This window comes from Microtus pennsylvanicus, chromosome 16 (genome assembly GCF_037038515.1).
Source record: "Microtus pennsylvanicus isolate mMicPen1 chromosome 16, mMicPen1.hap1, whole genome shotgun sequence".
Taxonomy (NCBI): Eukaryota; Metazoa; Chordata; class Mammalia; order Rodentia; family Cricetidae; genus Microtus; species Microtus pennsylvanicus.
In genome coordinates, this window is record NC_134594.1 from 5,312,947 (window position 1) to 5,330,798 (window position 17,852).

A 17,852-nucleotide genomic window follows, 5' to 3' on the forward strand; every position below is an offset into this window, starting at 1 on the left:
CATCCAGGCCACAGTGGGACTGCAGGCCCCACCAGGTACTACAGACCATGACATCCAGGACACAGTGGGATTGCAGGCCAAAACTCCCCCTCCCCCCCACCCGCCCCACTTCCTCGGCCCATCCTCTTTCCAACTCACCTGGAAACCTGGACCAGTCTGCAAATGCAGCCCTGACTACTTAGCAACTTCGCCTGGGAAATCCCAAAGATCACTGCGTGCCCAGAGTGAGTTCAAATGTCTCAAGTCTCCACCAAGGTCCCTGACAAATGCCCTATAATGTCACCCCCCAACATAACCATGCTCCTTGGTTTAGTGCAGATGAGCCTGAGGTCAATTTGAGGTCTGCCCTTAAAAGGGCTCTGTCTTTGTAACAGACCAAGGATCAAGATTTTCCAATTCAGCCAGAAAAACACTCCCAAAACTTTGGCTCTAGCTCGGACAAAAAGGTTGAATCAACATTATAAATTTCTAGCTGAATTTCAAAACACCTGGCACACAGAACTGCAGTCTAGCATACCACCAGTTCCGCCCTCTTCCCTTGCTATGGTGCCCAGCGTCCTCTAGTATAGAAACACGGCTCTGAAATCTACCCAGGGAGATATCTGCGACCTCTGAGGCTTTCAAAATGTATTCTTCCTCCCTTTACAAAGGTAAAAAGAAATTACCAAGAACAAACTGTTCTGTAGACCCACAAACATCTAGATGCTTCTAACAGAATTCAGAACATCAGCACTAAGGTAGTGGTTCAGTGGGTGGCTACAAAGAATCCCGTTCTAGATTTTCACGATCCATTAATAACTGACTACTGTCTCAAACTTATTATATTTGCAATGGAAAGGGGTCCTTCTGCTTACTGATGGTGTAGCAAAAAGACAAGCACCTGGGAACACTTAAGAACATGCTGTTCTTGCCGAGAGGTCCAGAAGACATACCTGTGGTTTCTCTATTCCCGAAAGAATGTCCTGCACCCTCTTTACTTCCAACTCATACTCTGCAAAGACAAGAAGGGGACAAATGTTAGAAGACTGTCTGTTTCCTTCCCCAAACTGTAGTCACGGAGATCATCAAGTCGCTCAGCTGCACACTACTACACATTGCTGGTGCCACCTGGAGCACTGGCTGATGACATCACTGTGCTTGTGATAGCTTCCCCAGGTACACTGTGTGTACTCTGTATGTATTCTAGCTTCCCCAGGTACACTGTATGTACTCTGTATGTATTCTAGCTTCCCCAGGTACACTGTGTGTACTCTGTATGTATTCTAGATTCCCCGGGTACACTGTATGTACTCTGTATGTATTCTAGCTTCCCCAGGTACACTGTATGTATTCTAGCTTCCCCGGGTACTCTGTATGTACTCTGTATGTATTCTAGCTTCCCCGGGTACACTGTATGTACTCTGTATGTATTCTAGCTTCCCCAGGTACACTGTATGTACTCTGTATGTATTCTAGCTTCCCCAGGTACACTGTATGTACTCTGTATGTATTCTAGCTTCCCCAGGTACACTGTATGTATTCTAGCTTCCCCGGGTACACTGTATTTACTCTGTATGTATTCTAGCTTCCCCGGGTACACTGTATTTACTCTGTATGTATTCTAGCTTCCCCAGGTACACTGTATGTACACTGTATGTATTCTAGCTTCCCAGAGTACACTGTGTGTATTCACTGGGTTGGCTAGATTTGTCCTGCCTCACTCAACACACACTGGGAAATAATGGGTCCTAAGAAGGGCAAGCAGGAGATCCATGCAAATACATAGAACATCTTTGTTGTTGTTGCCTTTTTTTTTTTAAGACAGGGTTTCTCTCTGTGGCTTTGATCCTGTCCTGGAACTCCCTCTGTGGACCAGGCTGGCCTTGAGCTCACAGAGATCCACCTTCCTTTGCTTCCTGAGTGCTGGGATTAAAGGCGTGGGCCACCACCACCTGGCTTCTAAGAGAAGATGATCTTGAGTGACAATGGAGGGATTCCAACTTTTCTTCAGGATGCGTGTATGTACAACGTATCCATGTATTCATGTGTAGTTTTCTTCAGGATGCGTGTGTGTACAATGTATCCATGTATTCATGTGTAGTTTTCTTCAGGATGCGTGTGTGTACAATGTATCCATGTATTCATGTGTAGATTTCTTCAGGATGCGTGTGTGTACAATGTATCCATGTATTCATGTGTAGATTTCTTCAGGATGCGTGTGTGTACAATGTATCCATGTATTCATGTGGAGTTTTCTTCAGGATGCATGTATGTACAATGTATTCATGTATTCAGGTGTAGTTTTCTTCAGGATGCGTGTGTGTACAATGTATCCACGTATTCATTTGTAGTTTGAATTTTACATTTGAACTGCAGTGTTTAAGTGGGAGGACGTATAAGTTGGAGTTTGAAGAAACATTAGACTTCTTCATAAAAATGCACATAAGGAGGGTGTATGTGCTGGGTTATAGTAGATTGCAGCAGTTCTACAGGTAAAGGACATGGCCACCTTTGGCTGGAGTTAGTGGTAAACATGGTGAAAACATGGCTAGGCTGTGAGACACAGCAGCTGCAAAACTGGTGTGACAGCCAGTGGCGAGGGAATGAGCAGGGGCAATTCCAGTCTTCATTAACTAAATAGACAATGGTGTTTTCAATAAGATTAGGAAAGGGACATTTTCATAGTGCAGTAAAACCTGTACTTTAGAAATACAAAACTCTGGCATAGAGGGATGGGAAGGATAGATAGCCAAATTAAAAAAATGTAAGTAAACAGAATTGAATCTGCTTCACTTAAGGAATCTAACTCTTGAGTTGTGGTGGATTCCACACTGTCTATCCTGATTTAACAGCCAATGCTATAAAGATACGATATGATTCCCAGGGCGTAAGTCCTTGACCCCAGTTATTTCTCAGTTCGTGGGGGAAGGCGGCAGGAAATCCAAGAGGTAACTGTAACATCAGAGGACAAAGCTGTCCTCCAGGCAACCTGAGGGAGGGCATCGGGAAAGCTCTAGACCAGCCTAGAAGAAGTAAGTCCCGTGGCCACAGTCATGTGGACACAGAGCTGGGGCAATGATGGGTCAGCCGGCCCTGCACTTCACAGGGCTGCTTGCTCTCTATTCAGGTACAGTCCCATCACTAGCTGAAGGACTGTCTCGCTATCCCCCAGGCTGTCACTTTGGTCCCACTGACTGCTCATCTATTACCAAAATCTGAGAACAGCGATCCTGCTCATTTCCCCTCACGCTCGTGCCTGGTCTTCCCGCTACAATGTGTCTGGAAGGCAGAGATACTTCAGGCCTAGAGCACACGATTTATTTCCCAAATAAAGAAACATGTAATCTCAACACTTGAAAGGAGGAGAACTGAGGATCTGAGTTCCGGGCTAGCCTAGGCTACACAGCAAGATGATAAGCTCCTGACTGAGAATAGCAACAGCTGAAAGAAATAAAAATGGTGATACAAGGTATGGGAGTGGGCTGGGACGACTGAAGAGAAGCCCAATCTAAAATGCTGGAAATGACGGCATGGTGGTCAAGTAAAAAGTTCTGCAGAAATTCCAGTAATGGAGTGGCTCAAGGAGCAGACAGCATGTCTGAACTTGAAGACAAGGTGGAAAGCTGGACAGTCAAGGGAAGGGAATAGTAAGAAGGTACCAGTGGGAACCTCAGGATCTAGGCATGCTCTGGAAAGATCACACCAACCAAGAAAAGATACAAAAGGAAAAGAAACTAATTTTAAAAGGATGGAAACATTGTTATGGAATCCTAAGGGAAACACTTCTTTTTTTTTTCTTTTGTTGTTGGTTCAAGTTTCACCTTGCCCAAGCACCTTTCTTCCCAAGAACTCACAATATCTTTAGCACAGTGAAGGTTAAATTAAAAACACAATAAAGTGAATAGTTTTTCTTTTTTTAAAAAAAGAACACCACACACCAAGGGAGCATGTATTATGTGATGTTTAAACTTTCCATAAATAATGGTTTTCATGTTTGCTCCAAAAAAACACAAGTTCAGACAGTTTAATTAACTGTACAGGCTAAACTAATTTAAACATGACCCCTTTATAAACACAATTTACTCTTTGGATTGTTTCACTTTTTTTTTCCTTCTTAGTAAAGAAACTCGGGTCCACACTTGGCTGTAGCTGTAAAAAGTATTTACATTGTACCAGCACCTTCGTTCCAGCAGAATAATATCCACACTTCCCTCTAGTCCAGACCAGCTGGTGTGGAGATGCCCCTCTGCACATCAGAGACCTCCCAATCTGCCACGGAGCTGCTATGGCTGCCCTTTAAGTGAGCTATGTCTACTGAACCAGTGGGCTAAAATTATAGGCTCTAATCATTTGTCTGTAACAACTAGATGGACAAAAAATATTTGTAGATGAAAAGAGAGCTAGGCATTAATAATAAAAGCAAACTGGAGACCCAGACAAGGTTTGCTAATATTTGTGAAGATGAATAGAGGCAAAGGAAGAAAATAATAAGAATGCTCACAGATAATTCTTTATGTAGAAAATCAAATTGGCTATTACCAATTTAAAAGGTATTACTTCTTGGAGAAAGAGAAAAAAAGGAAAGTACATACAATAGTTTCATTACTCAAGGACTTTCACTTAACGGTTAGGATTTCTAGGTAATGGTCTTAGGTATAAATATGAAAGATAGCTCTCCAGTCCTCTCTAGTGATTTTAGATAGTGCTGTCAGTGTATACTGCCCAAGTACAAGGATTGGGTTCAGAACCCAGCACCCACATAAAGACAGCATGTACCCTGGATATCTTAGCCCCACAGTGGGTGGAGACAGGAGGATCACTGGGGCTTGCTGGATGCCAGCCTAAGCCCCCAAAAATACAACAGGAGCTCTTGCTTTAGCAGAGACCCTAGCTCAAAGGAACAAGGCTGAAAGTGATAAAAGGGGGGGGGGGCTGGAGAGACGGCTCAGAGGTTAAGAGCATTGCCTGCTCTTCCAAAGGTCCTAAGTTCAATTCCCAGCAACCACATGGTGGCTCACAACCATCTGTAATGGGGTCTGGTGCCCTCTTCTGGCCTGCAGGCATACACACACACAGAATATTGTACAATAAATAAATAAATAAATAAATAAATAAATAAATAAATAAATAAATAAAGGGGGGATATCAGATCCCTTCATCTGACCTCCATGCTTGTGCACACAAATGTGTACAAAATACACACATGCATGCACAGACACACCCCAGAACAAAAAAGTTAAGTAAGATCACTGAAAAACACATTTTTATAATATAAGGACATTACAATTGATCGCTATAGAGCAAATATTTAAAAAACAAAAACATAACAAAGTAACCACAAGTGGCTGTGGAGATAACTCAGTAAGTAACATGGCTGGGCTCTACTGGTGAGCCGAGCCATCCCTGTGCCAGATACGGCTCTTTGATTTGGGGAAGACTGATGTCCATGACTGTCCAGCCAGGGCTGGTGCCTCACCTGGGTGTGTGACAGAAAGGCAGTTGCTTTAAGGAGACAGAACACACAAAGGTGATTCAAGTCTGTGCGCCACTTTCTCAGCGGCACCCAGAAGCCTTCCCTCACACAGCTTTTCATTAGGACTTGGTAGGACACAGTGGAAAGTTTTTACTTAGCTTAGTCAATACTTTCTTCAGACCAAGGATGGATGGGCAGAATCCACAGCTTACGGTTCTTTAATACAACAATCCAAGAGAGATCTCCAATAATTATATTATTTACACAGCAAATTTTGAATTGCTTTATAGCAACATTTCCTTAATTATGTTTCATGTAATTAAATTATTTGGGGCTAAGGCTAGACATTCAGTCTACTGTGCTCAGGCACTGACACAAGAATCTCAGGTGGGATCTACTCAAGCATCAGAGTCTGGCACACTGAAAAACTATGACATTATAGGAGACATGCTATTTCCCTCAGGACAGCCCCAGGCGTGTCAAGGCAAATTCGTAGTTAGCAGGCAGAAAATATCAAGGAGTGGAGGAGGCGCTATAAGATGATGAAGAGAAAGAGGAAGAGAAGAAGGAAAAAGGGGAAGAGGAAGAGGAGGAGGAGGAAGAGGAAAAGAAGGAGGAACAAGAAGAAGAAGAGAAGGAGGAGGAGAAGAGAAGAGAAGAAGAAGAAGAAGAAGAAGAAGAAGAAGAAGAAGAAGAAGAAGAAGAAGAAGAAGAAGAAGAAGAAGACGAAGACGACGACGACGACTTTAACTAATGGGACAGCAACAGACATTTAGTTACTCATAGGATAAGCAGTTGGATGAGTATTCTCATTTTTCCAGAGAATATGGAAATTCAATGTTTAATAGGAAATTGCCCAAATCTCTAAAAATGTATACATTAAAATAGTTTAAACATAAAGGGACACCGGAGGAGCATTATACCCACTGATATGGTGGGATGTCTGTTCTCCCGGAATTCATGTTAGCCTCTTTCCAAATGTGATGAGATTGGATGCGGGGTCTCTGAACAGAGATGGGATTAGATGAGGCCTTGGGGATGGAAACTTGGAGACTTGTGAACGGGAGCTGTATTTGAGGATATGGTAGCAAGGTGTGCTCTAGAAAGCAGGAAGCCTGACACTGAATCTGCCCACACAGGATCCAGAGCTTCCCACAATCACAATAAACATTAGTTCCTTAAGCCACCTGGGCTATGACGCTTTGTTTTGGATCCAATGGAGGCCAGATTTCAAGCCTCGGTGTTACTGCTTAGGATGCTGGCCTCCCTGGGACTCACCAACTGGCTGAACTGGCTGGCCAGAACCCCAGAGATCTGTCTGTTTCTGTCTCCCCATGATGGGGATTTCAAGTACAGGTGTGGACCACCACACCTGGCTTTTCCTATGGTTCTGGGGATCAAACTCGGGTCCTCATGGTTGTAGGGCAAGCACTCCCAACCCCTCCAACCCCCAGCTCCCTTCCAGCCTCATATCTTCTCCTTTAAAACACACTTGCAGTAAACAAAGCTGACCTTTGTTAATCTGTATTGTTATGTTGGCAGCTATAAGATAGTGTCTTTCTGAGTCCAACAGTCTATGTGAGTGAGAAGTTCTTTTCATGTTTAAAATATCAATGATTTTTTGTTTTTATTTTATAATCTGTTTACTTAGCACATATGATTTTTAGGTTTCATGGTGGCATTTTCAAATAAAGTCTGTCGTTTCTGTGGGTTCCCCTTCCCCTCCTTGGGCCCTTCTACCCTACCCTGTCTGCTTTATACTTGGGCATCGTGGGTGTCCTACTGCCTCTCTCCCCCAACATCTCCTTTCCATTCCTCAAGTTTCCTTTCTAGTTTCATAGCCTGTACCACAATCATCGCTACTTTCACATAACACGTGAACGTTAGAAGCTTGGCCCTGCAGATGAGAGAGGATTTTCTTTCTGAGTCTGGCTCCTTCCCTTAATAGAGTGCCTCTTAGGAAACACTTTTAATGCCAGTGTGTTAAAACTGGCAAGACTGCATCAGCATCTTTGATATGACGTGCCACAAGGGTAGCCACTGTTCTTTTGTCCCTTGCTAATGGCTTCTCTGTGGAACACCTGTTAAGCACCCTGTTTTAATATGATGTGAGCCACACACTACAAGATACACAGTGCCACCAGACCAGGCTTGTTTAAACATTTTCACCCACGATGCCGGCCGTGTGACTCCGGGTCTGCAGTTACACAAATCAAACATAAGCTGACATAAGCAATTCACAGAGCAACTTCCTTGAAAGCAACTCTTTGCCATACACTTTTTTTTTTACTACTTATTAAGGATGAAACAAATCTGTACACAAATAAAATTGCTGTGCTGACTTATTTTCACATAAAGAATTAAACCTGGCTGCTATCTCATGTGGCGGTTTATGGGGCATCCTAAGTGTTCCAGAGTGGATCACTACTCTCTCTTTATCACCATCAACACTGACAATACTGACAGTGCAGCTGTTTCAGCTCACAGTGTAAAACAGCAGAAGTATGTTTACAGTCATTTCAGAAAGTCTTGGAAATTCCATCTTCACCCAAATCTAAATTTACTGAATGATTTTTTTTAAAAAATGAAACCAAGTCAGCAACTCAAATGGCAGCTTTTACAATCAAGCATTCTGTCACAGCCCAGTCCGGATATGCTCATTTGAGACTCAAATGCAGAGGACTTAAAAGGGCACATGAAAAGTCTGCTTTCTCCAAAACCATTATTTCCATAGGAGCAGACACCTTAGTTTGCACAGGAAACACTTCACGCAAAGCTCAACAACAGCCTTGAACCTGAGCCGAGGTATTTCAGGCAGCAGTGGCCACTGGGATGCAGCACAAGAGCCCAGGCGAAACAACACAAACTGTGTGTGGTCAGAAGGATGGAACCGTGAAATCACGTGACATAACATCTCAGAATCGCTAGGAGTTTAATTCTGAGCTAATTAATAGCTGGTTGCTGAGTGTTAAGGGGTCTTTTATTATTGACCCCGCATCCAGTTACATGCCCTCTCACGAGGGGTGTGGCCCTTGGTCTAAGGTGGGCAGCAGACCACAGACAAGATACTCCAGTAACATACACTGAGTAAACCCAATCATGTTGATCTGTCAAAATCCACTCCTCCCTTAAGGATTTTACTTAACTGTGATTAGAAAGAAAACCCCCAACGGTCAACGTTCCTCTGTTATTTCATAGTACTGAGATTGAATCTTGGGCTTCATGCATGAGGGCAAACAGCCCAGCCCTGAGGAAACCATCTAAGCTCTGTGCCTTTTAGAAAACAAGGTGGAAAGTAAACAAATCAATAACCCAAACTCCATAGTGAGTGACATTTTAGAATATTTCCAACTTCAGTTCTTGCCACTCAAATATGGGCTACAGTACACTTCATGGAGAATCCAGAGCAAATTTACTCTTCTTGTGAGTGTAATTTCTGCCCTCAGTTTAATCGGACTGTGCTTCGCTACCTGCTCTTCCTCATCAACATCTCCCTCTTAGAAACTAGATAATCAAAAGAGACAGCACCATCTGCCTCAATGCCCGGAAGAAAATGTACTGCCTTCTAAGTGCGCCGAGGTGAAAAACGAATTAAAATGAATAGTTAAGATCTGGCGAGGAGGAAGGAAAGCTGGCACTCGGTGCTAGCTGGAGAGGAGGCCAGCTGGGAGCCACTCCAGCACCAGAAGATTCCCATTTACTCTCTGGCATAGGTACGATGAAGAAACATCTGTGGATCCAAGTCAGTCACTAGGAAGGCAGTTTTGATTGTTCTCAAACCTCCTACTTTGTATCAATCTCATTCTAGAGTTCTCCTCAAGTCAAATTACTTGGAACCTAGAGACCCGGCTTTCTATGTAAGGAGCCATCCATCACACGCCATGGGGAGAGATTTCTACTGTCCAAATGGGATGCTCTTGTTGGAAAACATGGCTGACGGCATAAAAATGTCATTTGCACATACATTCACCCCCATTACAATGACACTAACTTTCTCCCAAAATACCAAGAACCGAACACATTTTGACTCCGAATCCGTTCATTTATAGACATGTCGAAGTCTATAGATTCTATGGCACATTCACTTGGCTGCCATATCCTAATAATGGAGGAAGCCATATCCTGAACTCACAGGACTCAAGCAAAAGCAGCTATGTGGATTGTGGTCTAAGCTGGGTGAGAAATAAAATGTACAAAAAGAAAATATAAAAGGTAAGATAGGAAAAATATGAAAGATATGTCCTAAAGTGGGGGATGGTAGATAGAAAAAGGAATGATTGACAGATGAAAAGTTTCAAATTACAGCTTGCAATGACTCTCCTAAACCAATAATTTCCAACCTAGGTAAATAAAATAATTTCTTTGATTTTAATATAAAAATTTCATTATTAATATAAAATTACATAACACAAAAGGTAACAGACAAAATTTAAGTTAACCAGGCCAGGGCAGTGTCAAATATGAAGGGTAACTGTCCCTCCTCTCCTGCCACAGTGGACTCTGCCCACATCACACACCTCTGATGGATGCCAGTTCTCACTGCCTTAGCTCCCAGGGCTACAGTGGCCCTTGCTGTAGGGCTTCCTCTAACATTCTGCCTTCCTTTCCATACATAGTGCAGATTATACAATATTTCAGCCCCTCATCCACGGCAATCTTCCACCTCCCCCCCACACCCCCGTGAATTCAACCTTCGTGAGAGTAGTCAACAAATCTTGGCTGTGGACCACTGACACCCCAGGGCCTGAGTGCCTGGCAAAAGAATTCTAAACAAAAGAGAAATGCAACTCCCGAGACAGACACTGAGTTTTCTTTTCTCATTGTGAGTAAACAAGACATCATGATGGAGTGAACTGCAAGGAAGGTAACTTAGGAAACCACGGCATCGCATCAAATATCACTAGGACAAAACTGTGCCAGCAATCTGTAGATCTCCACTGTCACAGGAGATACAAACACACAATCTAAACACATTCAGTAACCATCTTACATTTCATGTAGACAAGAAATATTTCCCTAGCCAGAGTGAAGTCTGCTTAGCAACACCGTTGGCGGCCATCATACCTGTTGTCAAAGTATAATGTTAAAATGCAGTTTGGGGATTACTGATGCAAGGGAGAGTTCCTGGATCTTGCTGTAGAGGACAGCTTCTTAAACTGTGGGTGACAACCCCAGGTCCCCAGCTGAGGCTACATAGGGAATACGGGTGCTTTGAGAAGTTGGGCAACAGTAAACTGAGCAATGGGTAAAAAGGAACTCAGGACCAAGTTTGCAGTGATCAGAGGTGCATCTGGCAATGCCCCCTCCCCGCCCAGTGCTGGCTGAGGTGTGACCAGGAACAGTCCCCCACAGGCTTGGGCACTAGACTATACTGTCTCCTGCTGCTGTTGATCTCTAGCACATCACCCAGCAGGCAGTGCCACACAAAGTCTTTACAGCAGGGTTAAGGTACGTTTACACTGTTACTATCACATTCAATTACAGAAGCTCAATTTAGAAATTCAAAATCCACGCCTTTAATCCCAGCACTCGGGAGGCAGAGGCAGGAGGATCTCTGTGAGTTCGAGACCAGCCTGGTCTACAAGAGCTAGTTCCAGGACAGGCTCCAAAACCACAGAGAAACCCTGCCTCGAAAAACAAAACAAAATAAAAAAAAATTTCAAATAGAAGCTACTGGAACTCATTTCAAAATCTGGTGGCTAAAAAGACCATTTGCTGGGATAATTTTACAGATTACTTTATGCGAATGTGCTGGAAACACAATATTCTCCCCTTCCCTTCATGCATAGATATATAACATTCAGGATGGTTAGAAGCCAGAGCACTCAGTATTGGGCAATAATTTTATGCTCGAGTGTTTTTGCAGCTGACTATGGCTTGACAGAAAAGGTGCATACCGGTTCCAACAGAACAAAAACTTGGTTGGCCCATAAACTATGGCTGTTTTTGGTGTGCTACACTGTCTGAAATGTCCGAGTGTTCTTCCTGAACAGAGAGTACAGAGTGTTTCCAAACGGCAGAGCTTAGTTGTGACCCCAGCTGCAGCTATTTACGGCACTTCACCCTTGCAGAAGAAAGCAGCCGTTCCTCTCAAGACTTTCAACAAAGATAAAGATTCTGCTCTTATGTAAAGCACCAACCATCAAAATATGAATTCATCTGTGTTAGTTGGATGACATTCTTAACAACCTTAGCAGCCAATGGGCAGAAGTTTCTTTTGTGAAGAAAACACAAAAGTACAGCAAACTTGACCCAGGACTATGTTTTTGAGGATGACTGTGTCAGTCAAAGGCCCCCATGTTATTGCAGGCTAGGACCAAGAAGGCAATGAGGAAGTGGGTACACTAGGGGGACGCAAGTTACACAGGCAGAAAGGAATCAGCAACGAGGAGGAGGAGCTACTGGGGCGAACTGTGCATAAATACTCCTATCAGACATGCACACAAGCTGGAGATGCAGCATCCACTCACAATGAGCTGACCGCCTAGCTCTGGCTGGCTGTGAACTAGTCTTTACTCCCAGGCTTGCAAAATGCGAGTCTTCATTTTGAAAGAAGTGCAGAAGTCTTATTTTCTTCCCTACCCTTTATAGGATAAGCCCATTGTTAAGAGATGGCTACTAAGTTGAGATTTGGAGCAGGAAACTCCAGCATATTATAACGATGCCACCTAAATAAGAGACCTATTAATATTTATCAAATTCAGCAATTTAAAGATCATGAAGGATGAAGCAAGTGAGGAAACCTGGAGAAAATGCCCAGAAGTTTTGTGCAAGCTGTGGTTCTGACTAGCTTCAACTGTGAAACTGCAGGCGCTCCATCTGCTCACCAGCTGTGGCCCTGATCCTCTCTAATAACTTCAGCTTGCGCAAGTCCACAAGAATCAAGATGTCTTCCAAGTTTCATTTCACACTGGCTGCCAGGACTTAGACATCAGCCTAAGTGGAAAGCAGCATCTCCTGGATGTGAGGAGCAGGTGTTTACTGTCGGGGCAGAGAGGGAACAGGAAGGCCAACAGGAGAGGGACACAAAATGGGATGCAAGGTGAGGGCTTTCAGGGGACTGTGCTCACTGGCAGAGGTCCAGGCTTTCAGGGGACTGTGCTCACTGGCAGAGGTCTAGGCTTTCATGGGGACTGTGCTCACTGGCAGAGGTCTAGGGGCCTCAATACAGACTGCCCTCTCCCTGAACTATGAAAATACATTTACCTGAGAACAACATTTGTAGTTAAAAGGTGATGTCTAACTGTCTAGCATGAGGCCATGTCCCTTCCCACTTATCACTTCTGCTGTGTTTGGGGACTGAGCAGAAATGTTCTTAGTCCTGGAACTGTTTCTTGGCCACTGACCTCCACCAAACTCAGAACTGGGTTCTTCAGGCCTATGTGGTACTTTCTTACAAGGCTCCACGCAGGGCAACCATCACAGCCCCACTCCAAACTCATCTGCTAGAGAACACTAAGTCTGAAGGCTGCGGCAGCTCCAGGGTGCTGTTTATTACTCCCATGTGCTGAAGTACGCGTCCACCATGGCCCCAGGATGTTCTTGTTTCTGACGTGTGAGCTTAGCCACACCCATTTGTATTTACTTGTTTACATCCAGTTTTAAGCTCTTGTGCTTTCAATCTATACTGCTAGGATAGTTTTTTCTAAAGCCAGAATTACAAATCTCTGTTAATCCCGCACTGACCTGGACCCAGGTGACAATACACGGGCATGACCTGCGGGCCCTGTTTCTGTGCAGACGTGTATGAGAAGCATGTTTCTATCCCAGGCTACAGCTCTCAAGCGTCCTCTTCCTAGACGCTGTTGTCAGAGAGATGGCTTTGAAAATGCCAGCGCACACACTAACCTGATAGGATCTGTTTGCATCCACGAATAATTCTGCATCTCACACTCTTCCCAACATCTGGCAGGTGACGGTTCTCAGTTTTTATTGTGTTGACATTGTGAACACTCTCGTAAGAACATAGTGACCAGATGGTGCTGCCCTTGCCAGCACAGCCACGTGGACGTGGAGGCAGAGACTCAAGTGTTAGAACCAAGTGCCCAGCAAGGAAGGTTCCACAGTGCCTCCTAACACTTAGGAAGGAGAGTTTTTACCTCATTCTCCGACAGAATCAAGAAGACACAAATCCATCTGAGTCTGGATGGTGCTGACTAATAAAGTTAACACAGCATTTAAAATGCATTTATTCTTCACACGAGTGTTAATGGACTCCAGTGACAGCTGTGACAGAACACACTCCCAAACAAAGACACGCTGAATTGATGGCTCCAAAGTGCTTGTGAAATGGAGTCACAAACATGCTCCTGAAAGTCTGGATTCTCTGAACTGCATGACACATCACAGGATTAGGAGAAAAGAGGGGAGGGACACAAAATTCAGATTCTAAGTGTGGAGAAAAGCCAACGATACAGCTGAGTGGTGGTGGTGCACGCCTTTAATCCCAGCACTTCAGAGGCAGAGGCAGGTGGATTTCTGTGAGTTCGAGGCCAGCCTGGTCTACAACAGCTAGTTCTAGGACAGGCTCCAAAGAAAAACCCTGTCTTGAAAAATAGAAAGAAAATAAAAAACCCCAAAAATAAACAGAAAAAAATGCTAGTAGAAATAACACTGGGCAAGCAGACGTAGCACAGCCACCAAAGGAGGCTCATTCTTCCCTAGAACACATGAAGGAAAGGTGATGGGAATTCTTCACGGTTATTTAGCAGAAGAGAACGCACGGCTTAGTACAGGAGGCCCCATCAGTGAGGATGGGTCAAGCTTAACAGGGAATTTTTACCTGGCATTCAATTTTTCAAGAAAAGCATTTCGTCTCAGCTGTTTCTAATGCCATCCAGCCCTGGTGTGAGGATTAATAAACTATCTCATGATTCTCTCCAGCTACAATGGAATTCTGTATTTTAACAACAGCCTTATAAAATGGAAAACAAAAATGTAAATAAAAAGCAAATTCAGCAATTTATGGTATCTATAAATAATGTTTGGAAGTACCCTTGAGTAAGCTTTGCACCTGAACCTCTGCTGACTCGGTCTGTTCTGGATATATCCAAAGGGTGAGCTCTCATGAGGGATTACAAACAACATGCAGATACACCAATGGATACAAAGGTAGCTAGTGGCTGGAGTCAGCCAACATGGCTCCTTTGACCCTGAATCATTTGGTCTAAGAGAGGAAGGTAAAAAAAAACACCATTGTCCAAAGAGCAGAACTCTCAAGGAGAGAGAAGTCCAGGGCAGGAAGGCTGGGAGCGTGACAGAACTGAAAGGGAGGTGTGTGGTGGAGGCAGGCACAGCCCCTGCTGGGAAGGACCTGCACTCTATGGCTAAGTTTGAAAGGGAAATATGGAGATGGATTAACAGGAGCTCTGCGGCTGCCATGTGAAGAATGACTGGCAGTAGAGAGATGAGAAAACAAGAATTCCATTTCAGACATGGAAGCTCTAGAGACGTGTTCATGCATGTACGCATGTGCATGCACACACAGACATATATACAGACATACGCAGACACACAGATACACGTGCACACACGCACATGCACATAAAGACGGCAGAAAGTTAGGAAAAGTCACACTTCATGAAGCATGTTTTGGATATCCAGAAACTTGTTACTTGTTTTACAAATTTCTCTACCTAAGTGTTCATATATGACACTAACACGTAGGAGGAATTACAAAAGCGCACTCTGAAGAAAGGTTCTGGGACAGAGTGCCTGTTCCATAGTCCAATGGAGCTAAGAAGGGACAGAGCCGAGACTCCGGATCAGCTCCCACCACCACTGTCTCAAACCATCCTGTTTCCATTGCTGCCAGTCAGCGAAACATCAGAGTGGAACATCACTCTAGACAGCAAGCAATACCAAAAGCAGTAAGCCATACTGTCTACATTTAGGATTTCAACATATTTCCACAAATGTGGCCCACAAAAAAGGCAAATTTTAGTAAATGGAAAATATATTCCAGTTTCCAAAGCTGCCCTCAAACAGTAAGATGACTTAACCAGACACACTCAGACAGCTCTGTCCAAAGGCCTTTATTTTTCTCATCTAAATTGGTTCCAAAAGTAACTGGCAGGGCATCCTATCTGCTGTGATCGATGCTCCTCTGGAAAGAACACGTCAGTAACTAAACTACCAGCTCGCAAGGCAGTCAGGGCAAAGCCATGTAGCCGGCGCTCTAGATTCCTCAGAAGTTAGCCTAGAAAAGCTGCCCAGAGAGGCCATGTTGTCTGATGCCCCGCATCCTCCTCGCCCTTCACTGAGATCCCTGCAGCATTCTGAGCAGGGAGCACACAACCAAATGGGCTGATCTGAGACAGACAGCAGGGCGCAGCTCTCGTTACTTCTAGAAGCCTTCTCCTTCCCCTATCTGCAGATAGCCACGCTTACATATCTGCTGTCCTGACATTGTTGGTCATGACCGTGCCTGGTAATTGCATGATCCAGCTGAGTCCGGTCAAAACTTGTTTCGTCTAGATTTGCACAACCTGGGCTCTGTGTCTGAGCTCCACCACTCTCCTCAACTTCCTGTTTTAGAGCACTGTATAGCTCTACAAACTCAAAGGAGAGGGGAGCACCGACTAACTCGATCATCCATTTGATGATGCAGAGGCCGTGTAATGATGCCTTCCGGGCAACGGTGCGTATGTATGTGTGTTTACATGCATGTCCATAACATGGATATAGATCCGTGCATTTATACACATACCTATCCCACCTAATTTGACAAAATTATAGAATTCTGCAAGCAAAGGGAATAACAGGTATCAAATATTATCTTATGTAGTTTATAGTTGGGCAAAATGTCTGCCCAAAAGTAGAAACTGAAAAATCCATAAAGCCCAAGTTCATTGGAACAAGAGAAAATTATTAAAACCACAAGACACTTAGACTTGAATGTATTGCCCAGATGACACACTTACAACTTCAGGAGCCAATAACTCTTTTTCAAGAGCAGACCAAATAGATCTGTATAGATGGCAGCTCTCAAGGAGAAGATACTGGGACCATCGATCATGTCCACAAGCTTGGCCGCTGTGAGTCTTCTTAAATGGAAATAAACTTTGAAGGAATATTACATCTACTAAATTTTCCTTTTAAAAAAAATAACTTGCACAAGCCTTATGCTAGGTAAGAACTGAACTGTTTTTTTTTTTCTTTCAAAGGACATGTACCTAACAAACTGAACAGATTTGTCATTTCTCAAGAAATGGCATTTATTACATCTGCTACTGCATTCTCTACCAAGCTTTCTGGTAGACATGCGGTGAGCGGCTTTCCCAGACCATGTCCTTCCATATGAGTCCGTCCCTGGGCCTGAGAGCAACGGAGCCAGCTGACCACAGACAGACACGGCTAAACCAACCTCCCTCTGTTTGCCATAGCTTCTCTCACGTTGTCTGCCACAACAATAAAAGCTGATGATAAACACAGGAGGGAAGTCATCCCTGCATTCAATCTGAGGACTCACTGCATAAACCACCCTAGATGTGGCCTTCTGTAAGGGCACTGCCTCCCTTAGAAAGGAGACAGTTCTGCCAATGGCTCCTGCCCTGTGTTACTACAGAGACCTGTGTGCTGCCAGGCATTAGACCTTAAATCCTACAGCCATGCTGAGAAGACTAAATTTATCAATCAGACCTAAACAGGACATGTCGTCAAGAGCCAATTCTGCCCAGCTTTTAGAACAGATATGCTGGAAGTAACCTGGGGTGGGTTGAAACAGTCTCTGAAAAGATCCCAGAAACTGACCCTCAGAATGGATGAGTTATCTGATATGGTCCAATCTTCGGGGGATGTGATGGAGGATTCTGAGATGAGAAAACATCCCTGGGTTTTCTAGGTGAGCCCTAAATGAAATCCCATGCAAGAGGAAGCAGAGATAGACTGAACACATGCAGGATCGGGAAAGAACGCTACATGAAGAAAGAGCTAGAGACCTGGAGATGCGAGGGATATGACCACTAGCCAAGGGATGCTGGCATTCACTTATGGGTAGAAAACGTATGGTTTCTTCTAGTGAGACTCTCGAGGGAGCCTGGCCCCACAAGCTAGCTAACCAGCCTCATGACAAACCTCTAGGACCTCTGGCCTCTGAAACTACCCCCAAGCCCTCTACACAAAGAAATAATGATGACTTCCTGTTGCTTTTCACTACCAGCTTTGTTGGACACAGGAAACTAACGGCACTCCCAGTTTTTGATCTATGGTATTAAAATCTGTGGGTGCAGTCAGTACAGTGTGACAAGAGGCAGCAGCGAGAACTGGGCCCCGGAAGAGTGACAGAGATCAGATCTGCCAGGACTGTGACAGCCTCTCTAGACACCATTTTCATACCAAGACAGAACTCAGATCTGCTTTTAATTTTGGTAACAGCAAACAGGCCTATCCAGAATTACCC

General features: G+C 44.1%; 1 protein-coding gene across 4 annotated transcripts in view; it reads right to left on the reverse strand.

Moving 5' to 3' along the window:
- Fndc3b (fibronectin type III domain containing 3B) overlaps window positions 1-17,852 on the reverse strand; it is a 291,727-nt gene that overhangs the window by 83,609 nt on the left and 190,266 nt on the right. For all 4 annotated transcript variants that reach the window (XM_075950510.1, XM_075950514.1, XM_075950511.1 and 1 more), the window contains exon 7: window positions 933-991. In XM_075950510.1, the coding sequence (XP_075806625.1) occupies window positions 933-991 (59 nt within the window). The remainder of the gene's footprint in view (window positions 1-932; window positions 992-17,852) is intronic.